Genomic DNA, 12,172 nt, shown 5'->3' with positions numbered 1-12,172 from the left:
TCCTCCAGCTTCAAGGCAGGTAAACCAGTGTGATTTCTAGAAACCCTTTCTCACACCTCACACACATGATGATGGAATGCAGCAAGTTCCCTAGGCAGTCTTGGGTATCCTTAAGTTTTAAAAATTTTACAGATTGTCTAATGTAAATCTCTCTCACTAAAATCTAAATCCATTAGCCTTTTTCGTGATGGAAGGCTTGCCTACAGGACTACGATCAGGTTCCCCTTGAACACACTTTAAGACTAAACAAATCCAGTTATATCTCCTGCTGCATGTGTCTTGTTTTCTATGCCTCTTTCTGTCTGCTTGTTCAGCTGTGGACTTTATTGCTTCACATTTTCCCTGAGGCACAGTGCCTTCCGAGCAGTCACTGCATTGCATCTGAGACCCAAGTATGGTGTTAACACTGAGCTAAGAGTCTGCCGGTTCCTTCAGCTCCCCTGTAAATCTGTGCCTGGCTGAGTTTGAGGACTGTAGGTCCCTGCAGCCCATACAATCGTTAAGGAGATGCCATCGGCATGGTGTGGAGCCCCTGACGGCACAGGGCTGTACATCTGGCAGGCTGAGCGCAGGGGAGATGGCTGAGCTGTGATTCAGTGGCAGGTGAAGACAGGATGCTGGATAGGTTATTTATTTAGTACAAGTTTGCTGATCTTTATTTCTCTTTTGACAAATGAGGATTTCCACGGATTTGAGCAAATATGGTGAAGTTCATGACTCACTACCAAAGTACCTTCCTAAAAGCTGTCAGGCTGTGTCTTAGACATGCCAAGTACATACTCTGAAATTTGGGGGTTTGACTCCATTTCTCTGTGCTTTTCTAGTGAATGTGAATGATGTGAATAAATCGTAAGATTCCTATTAAATTACAGTTGAATGGGACATTTCAAAAACAATGGCTTTATTAATGCCAATAATGGATGTAATTCAAGTTATTATGCAGGAGGTTGTAAATATTTGTTTCTTTTTTTAAAAAATGACATTTATCTGTTTAGTTATTTGACCTAACAAAATAGGACTTTTTGCAGGGGGGAATTAAAAAATAAGCATTGAGCTTCTAATTGCAACAGATAAAATAGACAACCATTATTTACAAGCATACTCAATAGTTCCTGTGATTTTATTTATTATTGGGGTGGAATATAAGAAAAGGCAGTCACCTACAAAAGGTGGGTTGCCCAGCAATCACTGCAGAACAAGGTGATTCCTTAGTCAGTCTCTTTTCCCTTGTACCTGTGGTGGTAGAAGGATAAACCAGTTCCAGGAAAAAAAACCAGAATGCATTCATTCTGTAAAATCACAGATAAGTTACTATTTAATTCTATTTAACATGGTTAATTATTTATTTTTAGTGATATATAGAAATATATATGTAAATATTTTGTCTTTTATGTAATCCCAAACTTAAACTTGAAATATGTCTAATCCTGGAAAACGAACTAAAGTCATACTTGTCAAATTCTTCTGGCCAAATGTCTTTATATTGAGTTTTATCATTTAAAATCTTGATGGTATTAATATTGCAGTATGTATAAGTAAGATAATAAATCCATTTACATAAAACAACTGAGATGATTTGCATTGAGCAATGAGTACCATTCTATTTGGTTAAATTTTAAACCACCTCAGGAAGAATGGATGATGCTAAAGTGTATCAGCACAATTTCCTATTTAAAGGGTTTGCATTGTCCATGGTAAGTAACTTCTCTTTTTCTCCTTTTGTTTGTTTGTTGTTTTTGTTTTTTTCCTAAACTTTCCAGGTAAAAGTACTCCTGTAAGCCACCTTGGGTCTTCAGATTTTCCCAAGCCCCATGATCCATTCCAGCCATTTGGGGCTGACAGCAGTGACCCGTTTCAAAGTAAAAAGGGGTTTGGGGACCCATTTAGTGGAAAAGATCCATTTGCTCCCTCCTCTTCAAGTAAAACTTCTAAAGACTCTTCCTTGGGGTTTGCAGACTTCAGCTCTGTAAGTTAAGTTCATTGTCTCTGAGCAAACCACTTTCTGCTCTGCTTGCAGCAATCTTTTGGGTTTTTGTTTTAACTGCAAACCTACTGTTCACTGGCTTCTGTCTCTTAGTACCTTCATGCTGTCCTCATTGTTTTTGTATTAATATTTCTGTAATAAAAAGGCATTATTTCAATAAAAAGTTTCATACTAAATTTTAAAGGGTTTACTTGCATTTAAATTATTTTAGTACAGTGTGCCTTTACTCACAAATTCTTTGTAGCAGAATCTGTGTATTGTTTTTGTTGCATGGAGGCTATTTTGTAAACTGATTTTTCTGGAGCCAATGATGTAAAGATTCACAAACAATTGTTGAAAACATTTATATGGCAATTTCACCATATCCTGAGAAGCAAATCCTTAAAGGGAAAGATTCCATAAAGTATTTGTAATTGCTTGTGAAAAAAGTTCTGACAATCCTGTCACAATGTTTGCTGTATACGATGGAATGTGATCATAAAAATACATATACAAGACAGAGATTGAGAATTCAGCTGTTGAATTTTGTTCCAATTACTGATATTGTAGAAAAACCCTTGTTAGACAAAGAAAACAAAGTTGTTTTGTAGAACCAATATACAAACGTCCATACTGCATTCCAAAAGACAGCATCAGAAGGTTTGAAAGCAAAGCCAAGTACCCATTCATTAAAAAAATACCAGGGTTTCTAAAAGCCTGGCTTTGTTTTTAGTGCTGGCAGGTACATCATTGAATTGGAAGTCATTGTAAATGTAGTAGTAGTGTGGTTCTTAGTGCTTCCATGAGTAGAAAGAAATCTGCTCCATCCGCAGCCTCAGGCTTCTTCCTCCTTTCATGTGTTTTTGTTCTGTCACATTGCCATGCAGTAAAATTGCCAACTCGATCCATTACTTAACTCTGATGGACACAGTTCAGTGTTCAACAAGTGGAGGTCTTTAAGCTGAAGCTTTCAGGTTGCTTATTTTTAATGTTTTTTTTTCCTTTAGTTATTAGTTAATAGTAAATGTGTATCACTTTCCTATTTGATATTGTTAGTTGAGGTCATCTGTGCATACTTTTAGCTGGCCTCAGTGCTTTAATTTATCTAGGATACTGAAGATGTCAAAGTTCAAGATACTATGTATGCTTTACCACAGTTAGTACTAGCCTGTTGAATTTGCACAGTTAAATTCTGTGATTGTATACAAAATGGTGACATTCTTAATAAAAATAAGACGCAAAACTTGCTTATCTGAAATTTCTTGAACAACATTTAATTTCTTCCTTGAATGAAAGACAAATAACGGAATGGAATGACTGTTACCCAGCTATTGTCGTCTTTCTTACAGACCCCATTTCTTAAGTTAAAAGCGTGGCTTACACTGAGTGATTGTATCAAATGATTAACCAAAATCTCTGACCCCCTTCCCAGTGGGTGCTCTAGTGTTAAATTTGCTGTGCCATCAGGTTTTTAGGAGATGAGATTAACTTTAAGATAAGGAAATAGTAGGAAAAATGAGATCTTGAGCAGTAGCCACTTGTAATTACTGTTAAGTGGCGCTTCATCCAATGAAATTAATTTTTTAATTGGTTTTGTGAATTGCTTTGTACTTCTGTAAGGAAAAAAAAAGTGTTAACTGAATTTGACTGAAAAGAGAGAGACTTGATACCTGCTCTTTTCAGTTTGTTGGTTTGGGGTTTTTTTGCTTGCCTGTAACACCATTATGTTGCTACACTTGATAATTCCTGATCATGAATTATGAAGTCTTAAGTGTGCTAGTTACCTTATAATCAGCAAGAATATTGTGCTTGTCTTTGCCTAATGTATGGGAAACTTTGTTCATAATGGAAATTAAAAGCAATTTTACTTACAGAAGGTTTTTTTCACACACAGTTTGAGTCTATGGAATCTGAGAACAGAATCATAGGTTTGAATAACGGAATAACCTGATTTTTTATTGGAATTATTTACCATTGCAAAGAAGTAACATGAGGACCTTCACTAGATTTTAGTAGTGCTCTAGAAAATATGTCTTTTTTGTCCTTTTTTTTTGAGACACTGGCAAATTCATGCGCACAGAGTTTATGTATGTTCTCATTGCATTCTTAACTTTTCCGTTGGCATTAAATACGACTCTTTGGAAGAAAACAAAGTCTTTTGGTAGCTCATGTTTCAGGTATTTCTAGGTTCCAGCTTCAGTTTACGGAACAACAAGAAAAGCAAGCTTTCCGCCAACAGAAAGTGTTTAAATTTCCAAGAAACAGAGCACTTAGAACTAAAGTTTTTCTCTTAATATAAGCTGGTAATTTAGTAAACACAAGTCAGTGTAGCTTTTTGTGTATGTGATTCGTTTCACTGCACTCTGCTGTTTTCCTCATTTATGCCTTGGGTCTAACTATACTTCTGAAAAAGAAAAAGAAAATGAAATGACGGATATGTGATACGTATTTATAGACTTCTTGAACCTGGACATATGCCAAAAAAATTGTTATTGTATTAAATGAGTTGTAATTCCGTTACATTACCTTTTTATAGGCAATCTGTGCAAGAATCAGTGGCATTAATGAACTGTTGTGTACTTCCCTATCTAATGCTCAGAGTTGTGCTCCTGAAAATTTTACTGTATGCTAACCATTTGTAGTAAGGCACATCCTGATTTGTTTCCAATGAATCACTTGCCTATTTTTCTTTTTCTTTTTTTTTTTTTTTTAAACTCAGCACTTTTAACTGCAGAAATCTATCTTGTGTACCATAAACAAGTCATGATTGGGACTCTGATAAGCTTTGGAAGACTTATCCTAAGATGTAAACCGTATAAGAAAAAATGTTTTCTCAACAATAAAAAAAAAAAAAAGACACCCCAGAGGGTTTGACCAAAGCTTATTGTATTACTGAAAATAGTAACTGTTATTCTGCATCCCAGCTATGTGATCTTTTGAATTCTTGGAATAAGTGGAGAAGTGCTACTTCCATCTGAGTCCGTCTTTACTGTATCTTGAAAAAAATCATCTATTTAAAATCTTAGTGAGCTTTTAAATCTTGCCTGTCAGCTGACATTATTTAAACAAGTAATAATAATAGATTGTCTTCATTTTAAAACTAAAATATCATGAAATTTGTGGCACTTTTATTGTATTTCAGTAACATTGAATACAAAGGTCCTCATCTAAATTTTGATAGCAATGAAAGCAGAGGTATTGTTTAAAGAAAACTAATTTTAAAATACCTTTTTTTTTAATATCAAATCATTTTGAGATGATTGATTATATCAAATCATATTGAGATGAAAAATCATATTGAGAGAAATAAAATGAGGAATTGTGAGCATTCAGAAGCACATAGATAAAGCATAATTGAACTAAATTATGAGTAAATGAGAATTGGGTTGAAAGAAATTCAAATAGATGTGTTTATGTAAAAAGTATGAATTCTAGATACAATGCAGAGTGGCAAAGGCAAGGTGGGGGCAGCCAGGCCTAGGTCTGGCACATAAAGTCGCATTTAATACTCAGTTCAGTATTTCAAGCTTGTCTGGGAAGGTGTAGCCGTAGCAGCTAGTACGGTGGCACATTTTGCTGAGTTCAGAGTTACTCTGTTGTGGACCACAGTGTATGTTCGGCTGAAATTGAAACTATAAATTCCATGTAGTTTTCTCTTCCCCAGAAAAACACAAATAATATGTTTTCCTGAACATTCAAAAAAAGAGAGTACAAAGCAAATTTTAGAAGTGGGCTATAATGTGAACTTTTGCATGCAGCTGTGCAAACGCTTCTGTTAACATCATCCTCTTCAGCAAACGCTAAAATTAAACAGTAACAGATTATATTTTAGCTTTAAATTGTTATGATTTCAATAAAATATTTTAACATTTTGTGCAAAAAGTTCAAACAAGCAGACTCTTGCATACTTCAGTGGTAAATACTGGAATATAATTTTGGAACAGTTTTGCTGCAGTGTACTTAAATGTGTTTCGGGAAGCTCAAACAGGCTTTAGAAGCTGAATGTCCTAATGCGTTATATTTCCGTAGTATTTTCTGCTGAAGTAAATTGGATTCTCTTACATTATTTCTTACTGGAAAAACTCTGCATATATTTTTGTGAACAGTAACAGAAGCGCTTTTTGGAACTTTTGATTTGGTGACGAAACTTCCCACAAATCAGCATTCTCCGGAGTCATTATTAAAACCCCTCACCCTTAGCAAGGAATACTACAAGAAAACTCTCTGCGATGGAGTTGCACAAGAGTAAATAACTCTTGGTTTTTACCAGCTATTTACTATTCTTAAAAATGGATGTAGGTTGCTATGCTCCCAAACCACTAACTTGCTTTTTTTGTATTTGTGGAGTTTTTGTTTGGCTCCAGTCCTCTGGCTATTTTCATACAAAACTGAGCCATGGATGCAGGGACGTGCAGCCCAGATGGGTTAGTTTCCTGGTGGGAGGAGGAAGAAATTAAGGAAATAAATTAAAGGATGAAGTGAGGAAATCAGTGAGTGAATTTTTATCTTAATCCAGAAGAACTACCCTAAGACAGCTTGGTATACTTGATTCATATATTTAACGAGGCTGATTCATTGTATTTTTCACATAATTTCTTCTGGGTTTTTGGTAAATGTATTAATTCCTTTTCCATTTTCATTTTTTAGTTTGGAAATGAAGAACAGCAGCTGGCATGGGCAAAGCGTGAGAGCGAAAAAGCAGAGCAAGAAAGACTAGCTCGATTGCGGAGACAAGAACAAGAAGACCTTGAGTTGGCTATTGCGCTCAGTAAGGCTGATATGCCAAATTCTTAAACAGAGGTTCTTTGGCTCCACCCTGTCCAAGTGAAACCTTTAAACGTGGCTTTTATAAAAATACTAAATTCTTGGTTTATATTGTGAAAATAATTTTAGTCACCTTCAACTCTGAACAAGACTGGCTGGTTACGTCAAACTAGGCTCTGTGTGGCTTTTCAAGTGCATAATATGCAGGAAATACTGTATAAGCTGTATTATATGTTCTAGATAAAATTTACTGCTTTTAAGAAATTTAATGTGTGATCCTAAGGTACTGAAAGCAAAGTTTCTTTATCTGGAAGACAATGTTGCATATAGTAAACGGCAACTTGTGAATTTGGCTTTTTGTTACCTGAATTCCACTGGGGTTTTGAGGCTGCAGTATGAATTTCAAAGAAAATGTCATAAAAAAGGTAATATTTCTAGAATTAGCTTTCACTTGTTACATTTATTTAATAATTCATGGTAGGCTAATCATGTCATCTGTATCATCTACGTCAAAATCTTCAGCATAAATTCATTATCAGATGGTCCCTTTTTATCCAGGAGATGTGGCTTTTACAAAAGAATCTGGCAATTTTTATGAGATGAATACAAACATAGTGAACTTTATAAAATATTATGACTTTGAAGCCTCTACAACTGAGTAGTTCTTCTAATTTAAACATTTGTTTGCATTGAGTTTTAATAATTGTATGGGGTGTTGTAAAAGAGGGAGTTAGTTGTAGTAAATTGGACAAATAATTTGGCAATTAAATCATTAGGTAAAATCTTGCTTTATCTCATAAACAAATACGATTGCAGGATTGTGATACAAGTTTGAGTGCTGCTTTCGTGCAAAATCAAGCAACGGAAAGCTTACTAAGCTTGAGCAGCGTTCATCCCTACAACTCCTTTTACTCTCTTTTGCTCCAACCACCAGACCGTAGACCATTTATTTGTGTGACCCGGTTGACTGTGTACCTCTGTTTCTTTAATTCCACCTATCTTATATTACGGGGTTACAGATCAAACCTAATTTAGCTGAAATAAGGCCAAGTTGAAACAGATTTCATTTGCCAAATACGTGTTCATGCATAAGTTATAGAAGTACTGGTAGACCGGATTGGCTCTAAAATACAGCTTGCAGTAGTGAGTCCAAGTAGGAACAGATTTTATATATACGTGTAGAACTCTGTACTTTGACCTGCTATGGATAACACAGGACGTGTTTTACATGTAATATATAAAATAAGTCCTTATGATAAGTCTGTGAATTATTTGCTTACTCAAAATGCCTTTTCTGCTTACAGGAATTCTAAAACTTCCGTTGTCTTTGCCTTGGATTTTATGTTGAAATAGAGTAGGCATCTAGCACAAAATTTTTTAAATGTCCTTAATGTCTGTCTGCTTTCCCATCCTTGGTTCTGTAGGAATACGAAGCTTAACATTCTGTGTTTTTACTGATGCAGCCCTTATCTTATACCATTTTCTCTTTTTTTTTTTTTTTGAAAACGTGGTATTCCCTCATCATCTTTAATGCATTTATATTTTTACGTCCTTGCTTCCTTCTGTTTATTTTTCATAATACAGTGATAGTGCCTGTTCACTGAATGTAAACAATCTTTCCCCGTTCTGTTGTAATTGCCTTATTCTGGATGCTTTCCTTACACAGAGATAAGAATCAGATTGGATCATTTTCTTCATCTTAGTAGTTTGCAGCTCTGCAATGCAGCTGAGACGTGGCATTTGTTGTCTCAGGCCTTTCGGAGTAGGCATACGGGTGAGTGCGTGTCTGCGTGTGTGCATACACACGCGCGCACATCCATCCATTTACAGATGCAGCGCTACGGCAAACCTGAACCCCCCTATCTCAAAAGGCAGTTTTAGGAGTCACAGTTCCCCGTTTGCTGTGTGGTCTCTGTACTGCAAAAAATGTGACTCTCTAATTCCCCTCAGAAGGGGAGAAGATGCATGCTAGTATCAAGAGCAACCGTGTAATGATCTTTGATATCATCTTTTAATGACCCCTTGTGAATGCAATAGGTGATATTTCTAATTTTACAGAATCTGATTTGAAATCCCTTCCCGTTGTCATAATTTTTCTCTAAAATACATTAGATTAAATGATTGAACATACTAAAATGTCAACATATTCTATTTTTTTGTTGGTGTACAGGACTTGAAGTCTCTGAAAGCAAACTTGGGTCTGTCTGTAGCTAACCTGAGATAAAACTTTTGCTATGAAAGAGCAATTTTGAAAATTGAATGGCTGGAGGATTCTCAGTTAAGTTAAACAAATTGTATCCATGTGTAAGATTGTCCTTTTTATTTTCATTTGAGCCTGAGTCTTTGTGGTGTCTCTTCTGCTACAATAAACCCCCATTCATATGTAATGCCATTTTAGAAAGGAAAACCACTTTTGGACTACTGCTTGGATGATGTCACTCCAGTGGGACGGGGTGGATGAGCTAAATAGCTTGATTCATTTTCTGAGTTATGTACCATAACAAGACTTTCTGCTACTTTGCCAGTGCTCTAAAACACTGTAATTTATAATGCTTCTAAGGCAATGAGTCAGTGTTTTCAAGATGTTCAGCAGGAAGCCAGAAATGTGAATTAATCTAGCATTCCATATAGCGTTACAACTAATTACTCATTTTCCTCTTATTGACTCATTCTTCATGTTTGCTTGGACAGTAACAGAAGATCAAGCAAATGAGCAAGGACAGAACGTGTCCTCTATGCACAGTATATTAGATTTAGTAACCTTAGGTTTACTGAAACACTCTTGATTCAAAATTTTAGATACTGCAGTAGAAGAAAACTTAGCTGTGATTTCTCCCCATTGTATTTAAATCCAGTTTTCCGTATAAAAAGGAAAATTACCCACGTTCTTCTTCCCTTACGCTTGTAACTCAGTGGTTTGTAGAATACCCGCACTTGTTCTTCTAAGACAGAAGTTTTATTGCAAGACATTGATCTTCTTCTTCCTCCAGAACAGCGAAATTTAAAGCACAAATAGGCCTATTGCTATTTGGGCAGAGAAAATATGTACAATGCGAGATATATAAAATGTGAGTATACACAATGCATATATGGTGTACATTATGAGATCCATATTATTTGTGTCTGTGTATATATATATAGTGTATTGTATAATGTAATAATAGTGTGTGTATATACTATATATGTCCACATACTATGTCTAGTATATAGTTACTTGTGCTGTACATAAAATATGTATATATAATGAGTATGTAGAATATGCATATATATTCTATATATTAAAGCTTGTGTGTATGTATTCTCTAAACGGATGCAGAAATGGAATTTTTACAGAAATGCAGATTAGATCATGGCTCTTAGAATTTCAAAGTTCTGGTGAAAGAAAAAAAAAAGGAGAAATTACTACTTCTAATAAATTTGTTTTAAGATTACTTTCATTGGCATGAAAAACTGTCTTTGCTAGGTGTGCCAAGTGTAAGAGAGAACCGTGGCAGAAAGTAGGTATCATCTGCACTGGATGTGATTTCACATTCTTTTAAGTTTTTAATGTGTCTTTTTGAAATGCAGGCTCAATTTCTGATCTTCTTGCACGTGGCGGTCATGTCATCGTTTCTTTTTTCTCTAGGCTGAGGCAATGATTTTTCTTCTACATTTGTTTGTAGTTTCACTTCTTTTTTTTTTCCTCTTTTTTAAAAAATTACTTTTAAGGAGCTATTCCCATATACACATACACCCCAAACAGTCGCACGCTAAGGTGGAAAACATGTTTTTCTTGCTTCATTCCAGTTATATAGGTTGCACATAATTGTCATCTGGATTTCAGCTCTGTTTTTCCTCCGTTTCCACCTAAGCTTTTACTTCAGGAGGAATGACTATCCATTGCATTCTTGGCTTTGAGGAAAGAATGGAGGTGATTCTGCTTTCTACTCGGATAAATTATTAGACTCTGTGGTACGTTGAGCAATCACAAAGAGTTTAGTAGGCTTTTATAGTGGCACATGTGTGTTTTATATGGAGTATCGTCACTGCTGGAATGACTCATGGAAAACCGTGAATTGCACACAGCACCGAGGCACCGAGGCACAACAGTTAAAACAGGAAAGACGGACAATTATTCACGTTGAACCTACGCATGCAAACTTTGCATGTAGGACATAGGTATTGAATTACCCACATTATCCTTTATAGACCAGTATGTTCACATTTGCCTCGAGTGGTTTCCCTAAGTTATATTCACATAGTCTTGTCGTAAAACATACCAGTCATTCTGCAATAAAAACAGATGCTCATAAAAGTAGTACTTTTACAATAATGCTGTATGAAATATTTTTATATTGGCAATTTTTTCCTTATGAAATCTCTGCCCTATCAGGATCATCAGTCCTTACTGTATTTTGTTTCATGTAATGTGCTCTCAACGTGTAGGAAATTCCAGGCTGTGTCTGGCTGTGTCTGACTGTGTAACCTCTTTTTTTTTTTTTTTTTTTTTTTTAAATCTTTTTTAATTCCTGTCTGTGAAATTTGTGGTCAGAAATTTTGTAGAAATTATTTTGTCATCTTATGCTGAAAGATAATGCACTTTTCTTGGATTCTTCTTATAATCCTTTTGGGGTTACTATTTCTTCGTTAGTGTTTCTCCATTGAGAAGAGTATTTATTCTGTAGAACCGAAGCCCAAGGATTTTGGTCCAAGTAGAATTGTTGCTTGCCTTCGTGTAAGAGTTTGATTTCTCCCTTCTTCTGCATTTTATTCCTCCCTCTCAGGAATTTCATTTCTGTTTAATCTTCATTTAGAGTTGGAACTCTGTTAAAGTGAATTGATCTGTGCTAATGATGATCTCATTCAATACCTTCCTGCGCCGGTGGAACAGCTAAGGTTTTGTTGTGTCAACCATTGCATCTCACTGTAGACTTCACAACAAACATCTTTTCTTAGAAAGGAATTTTGCTTGGAGTATGGTGGAGTCATAGAAGATTTATTTTTAGAGTAAATATATTAACTATTATTCATTGACACCCCTGTTTTATCAGTTGATATACTGCTCTTTTTACTTGGAAAGTTTTATAAATAAAGGCTAATTTGTTATAAAATGGGATTTTCATTTTTCCAACTTCTGCCTTTCCCTTTAAGTTTAACTTTAAAAGGAAAACTCCTAGTGACTATGGTTCCTTTTGCTGTTGCAATTAGAGAGTACTCTTCTGGTGTCCCTTTTAATATGACCTTCTTTAGTCTGACCTAAAAAAGGTGGAAACACAAAGTGGAGACTGCAATGTTGACCTAAATTTGACTAATATGTCCAAATATGTACATTACTGTAGTTATATTTATCTTTCAAATATCATAACAAAATGAAAGGTATTTTAATTTTAACCCATCTCACATGTTTATTGTTTAATAAGAGAAATGTTATTGTTTAATATAATAAATGAAAAGTTACTTTTTGGA

At 35.2% G+C, this 12,172-nt stretch overlaps 1 protein-coding gene across 14 annotated transcripts in view; it reads left to right on the top strand.

Annotated features, from left to right (window-relative positions):
* EPS15L1 (epidermal growth factor receptor pathway substrate 15 like 1) overlaps positions 1-12,172 on the top strand; it is a 48,103-nt gene extending 35,931 nt beyond the window's left edge. For 11 of the 14 annotated variants that reach the window (XM_075736392.1, XM_075736393.1, XM_075736389.1 and 8 more), the window contains 2 exons: positions 1,761-1,966; positions 6,611-12,172. In XM_075736392.1, the coding sequence (XP_075592507.1) occupies positions 1,761-1,966; positions 6,611-6,757 (353 nt within the window). In that variant the 3' untranslated portion in view covers positions 6,758-12,172. Of the gene's footprint in view, positions 1-1,760; positions 3,207-6,610 lie in introns of those variants that run through there. The other 3 variants (XR_012832550.1, XM_075736395.1, XR_012832549.1) reach the window with 2 other exon arrangements.

The sequence above is a fragment of the Balearica regulorum genome, chromosome 26 (assembly GCF_011004875.1).
Source record: "Balearica regulorum gibbericeps isolate bBalReg1 chromosome 26, bBalReg1.pri, whole genome shotgun sequence".
NCBI lineage: Eukaryota > Metazoa > Chordata > Aves > Gruiformes > Gruidae > Balearica > Balearica regulorum.
This window is presented reverse-complemented; position numbering and strand designations above follow the sequence as displayed.